This window comes from Neophocaena asiaeorientalis, unplaced genomic scaffold (assembly GCF_003031525.2).
Source record: "Neophocaena asiaeorientalis asiaeorientalis breed wild unplaced genomic scaffold, Neophocaena_asiaeorientalis_V1.1 scaffold183, whole genome shotgun sequence".
Classification (NCBI taxonomy): Eukaryota; Metazoa; Chordata; class Mammalia; order Artiodactyla; family Phocoenidae; genus Neophocaena; species Neophocaena asiaeorientalis.
The window spans coordinates 2,619,321-2,622,815 of NW_020175199.1; the positions used below are offsets into that span (position 1 = coordinate 2,619,321).

General features: G+C 43.8%; 1 protein-coding gene across 8 annotated transcripts in view; it reads left to right on the top strand.

Moving 5' to 3' along the window:
* The window catches only part of RHOBTB1 (Rho related BTB domain containing 1), a 67,228-nt gene extending 64,243 nt beyond the window's left edge, over positions 1-2,985 (top strand). For 2 of the 8 annotated variants that reach the window (XM_024765226.1, XM_024765227.1), the window contains 3 exons: positions 140-245; positions 789-887; positions 1,986-2,985. In XM_024765226.1, coding sequence (XP_024620994.1) covers positions 140-245; positions 789-839 — 157 coding nt within the window. In that variant the 3' untranslated portion in view covers positions 840-887; positions 1,986-2,985. Of the gene's footprint in view, positions 1-139; positions 246-788 lie in introns of all 8 variants that reach the window. The other 6 variants (XM_024765223.1, XM_024765224.1, XR_003005941.1 and 3 more) reach the window with 5 other exon arrangements.
* The last annotated feature ends 510 nt before the right edge of the window (positions 2,986-3,495 follow it).

The window sequence follows — 3,495 nt, forward strand, 5'->3', positions numbered from 1 at the left end:
ACCCTGTAGTCAAAACAAGAGGTTTCCGAATTAGTCATCTGGGCCCTTTATTTCTTTGACCCGTCCCGTGGCTTTTTCTTTCTTTGTAGCCCCACTTTAGAAAACAGAGTCTGACCCCCTTTTGGTCACTTCCCTGCAGTTTCACAATGCCCACCAGTTGGCCGCCTGGTGTTTGCACCACATCTGCACCAACTACAACAGTGTTTGTTCCAAGTTCCGCAAGGAAATCAAATCGAAATCTGCAGGTGAGGCCGTGCGGTCCCCATCTGTCCAGTTCCCCTCACCTGTGACTGAAGGGTTTACCTTCACTGCCCTCGAGAATGAACGCGGGCAGCCCCCAGCTCATGGAGAATTCCTTGTACGGTAGTCACAGATTCACGTGACGTGACCCAAGGAATTGGAGGTTGGAAATCGTCTCTGGAGAACTTCACGGCCGGGGGGGATCTGGGCGGAGGGGGCGGTCAGGATGCCCTGCTGTGGAGCGAGCAGAGATTGCTGGCTCGCCCTTGTCCAGGGAGGCATGCTTGGGAGAGAGCTTACGCTCTGAAATGAAGGGGTCCTGGGTTCAGGCTCTCTGTGTCCAGCTGTGTGATTTTAGGCAAGTGATTCTACCTCTCAAAACTTTGGTGTCACAGTCTGCCACTGGCCCTACCCACAGTCCCTGCCCATTGGGTAGTTAAGATGAGCACACGATCGTCATATATAAGAAGCCTAAACACAGAACCTACTAGCACAGAGAAGCCATGAATGAAGAGCAGGTATCATCATTTGCATCTTTCCTTCCCCAGACAACCAGGAATACTTTGAGCGGCACCGCTGGCCCCCCGTGTGGTACCTGAAGGAGGAAGACCACTACCAGCGTGTGAAAAGGGAAAGAGAGAAGGAAGGTATTGCACTAAATAAACATCACTCGAGACGAAAGTGGTGCTTCTGGAATTCATCTCCAGCGGTCGCCTGAGGCAGAAGAGAAAAAAAAAAAAGCAGAAATCTGACATACCACTTTTCAAAGCACTGCTGTAAAGTCGGTCTTACTGTTAGAGATAAGGTGTAGTTCAGGTGGCAGGCACTGCTCTTCCTCCACTTTCATGCATTTATCTTTGTTGGGATCAAAGCACAAGCTCACCATCCATGAGCCTGGACAAAAAGGGAAGTTGACGCCCACTGCATTCCTTAAACTTGTATATTTTTTGTTAGAAGGCTTAATAAAACTTTAGTCCGTTATCTCATTTCTTTTTATACAAAGGAAAAAAAAAATCCAGCTCTCATGTTTCGAATTCCAAATTGGAAAATATTTTTATATGGTCTCTTGTAAATGAAAATACTGTGTATTAACTTTATTTTACAAGCCACACATTAACCATGAAGTCGCCCTGTGATTCTCTTTGCCCATGTGATCACCAAGCTTTATTACTTAGAGGGTTATCCTTCTGTCGTGAAGTAAAGGGTTGGAATGAAATTCCCCAAAGTGCAAGTTAGGGAGTGTTTCATCTGTGTTCTGCTGAATAGCATCGGTATAATTACAAAGTCAACTCCAAGAATGTGTAATATTTACGATATTTGCCATGTAAGTGCTAGTAATTATATGGTTATATGTGCCATGTAAAATACAGTGATATCACATCCTCTGTTGTATAAAACATCTAGACTTAACGGACAATCTTTATAATCATTAGAAGGGCTTATTAAATCCCAGCATTATCCAGGGCAAACTCTCTGGTGGACCTGAATACAGAAGATACCGTAAGAGCATTGGTGTTCGGATTGCTGTATTAGGATGTACATCTCTCAGTGTTCCTTGATCTTGCCGTGTTTCTGCATGCAGATTCTCCACTGACTTGAATCGAGATGGGCAAGGGAAAGGGTCCCCGGACTCTGTCCCAACGTCTGCAGGCTTGTCACACCTCCCCACTGGAAACAGGCTTCCTCAGGTCTCTCACCTGCGGCCAACTTCACTTTGTAAGACCCATATTTTTAACTCTTCCCAGGGAAAACTCACGTTGCTGCAGAAGTATACCAAGGCAGACCACCCACCCCTGCTGAAATTCAGCGGGGCCTGTGAAGGCACGAAGCTGGAGGCTGGGTCGTCTAGGGTCACTGCATTCTCCAACGAAGATGGGAATTTTACTCCAAGAGTCTAGGAAACGGTGCTATTGTGAGTTAGTTCTGACCCTTTGTCATTCTGAGTTTTCAGTGTTAAAATAGAAAGTACTGAGCAGGGGAGTTTTGAGAGGCCGTCAATCACTGCTTCTCTGTAAATTAAAATGTTACAGCACTCACGCAGAGCATTTTAAGGCCACACTTCCTTCCATACCTGTCAAGGGATGTTGTGTGGTGGAGGCTGGGACTTATTCTTTCAGGAAGTCAATTAACTGATGCTAAAAGCTGTTGATTTTTTTTTTTAGCTTTCAGAAGTTGGAAAAGAGACAGTTGAATCCAAACTCCAATGTTGACAGCCAAATATATTTGAAAATCTATCCAGATTACAGATGGACATTTATTACTGGCAGGGGATACACACCAGATTCAAAAGCTGGGAGAGGCCCAGCAATAAAGAGGCTCCTTTATCACCCTCTCATGACAAAGGAGGGGGCAGTAGAGTAGGGAAGGATGGGATGATTGTAAATGCCTCTACTTTAATTTTGGGTCAGTAGGTTGTAAGTCATTAATGGAAGGAGAAAGGAGACAGAATGAGAGTAAGAATCGGCATATATCCCATCATAAAATGGTAGAAGTTGAGTTTTCAATGAGTAGTCAGAATGGAATTTATACAACCAAAGCTCCCATGTGATTGTAATCTTGCCAAAATGTAATGGACATATAAATGAACCTGGGTATAAGCAATAATATCCACTAGTGTTTGTTATCAGCTACTGTTACCAAGTGGCTGGTTCATTTGGTTAACGCTGATTATGGCCTTTTAACCATGGTGGTTTGTTTTGTGTTTTTTATTTCACGAAAAGCCAGTAAAATCGTTTAGCTATAAAATGCCTCCAGTTTTTCTTTAAGGACTACCATCATTATCATGTGTGTAATTTTCATTGCTTTTTAAAAAAACTGTCAAAACTTTAAAGGTGCTGGATCATGGGGGCTGTGTGTCCTCTAGGAACCAGGCAGCCTGAATGACCGTCATCTTTGTTTTCAGTATTGCCAGCAGCGTGCAATACCATGATGTAAATGAGGGGTCTGGATCTTGGCTCTTGGCTAATATGGTTATGTCATTAGACGTGGTACAGTTCTGGAAAAAACAAAAATGATGTCTTTCCCCTAATGGACTTCTTATAAGCGGATTTTGGGGGATTCCACCAGCAATTAAGTCAAAGTTTGCATTGGTGGACTCATGAAGATCAGTCTTTTCTTCAGAAGCAGATCTGAGAAAAGCCTTTGGAAAAATCTGTTAAAATTTTCTGGACTTCTAGGTAGTGTAATATTTGCCCAAGCTCAGAAGGAAGAATGGTCTCCAGTGAGGTCACAAGGGGGGATTTTCTGAGCAGCAAA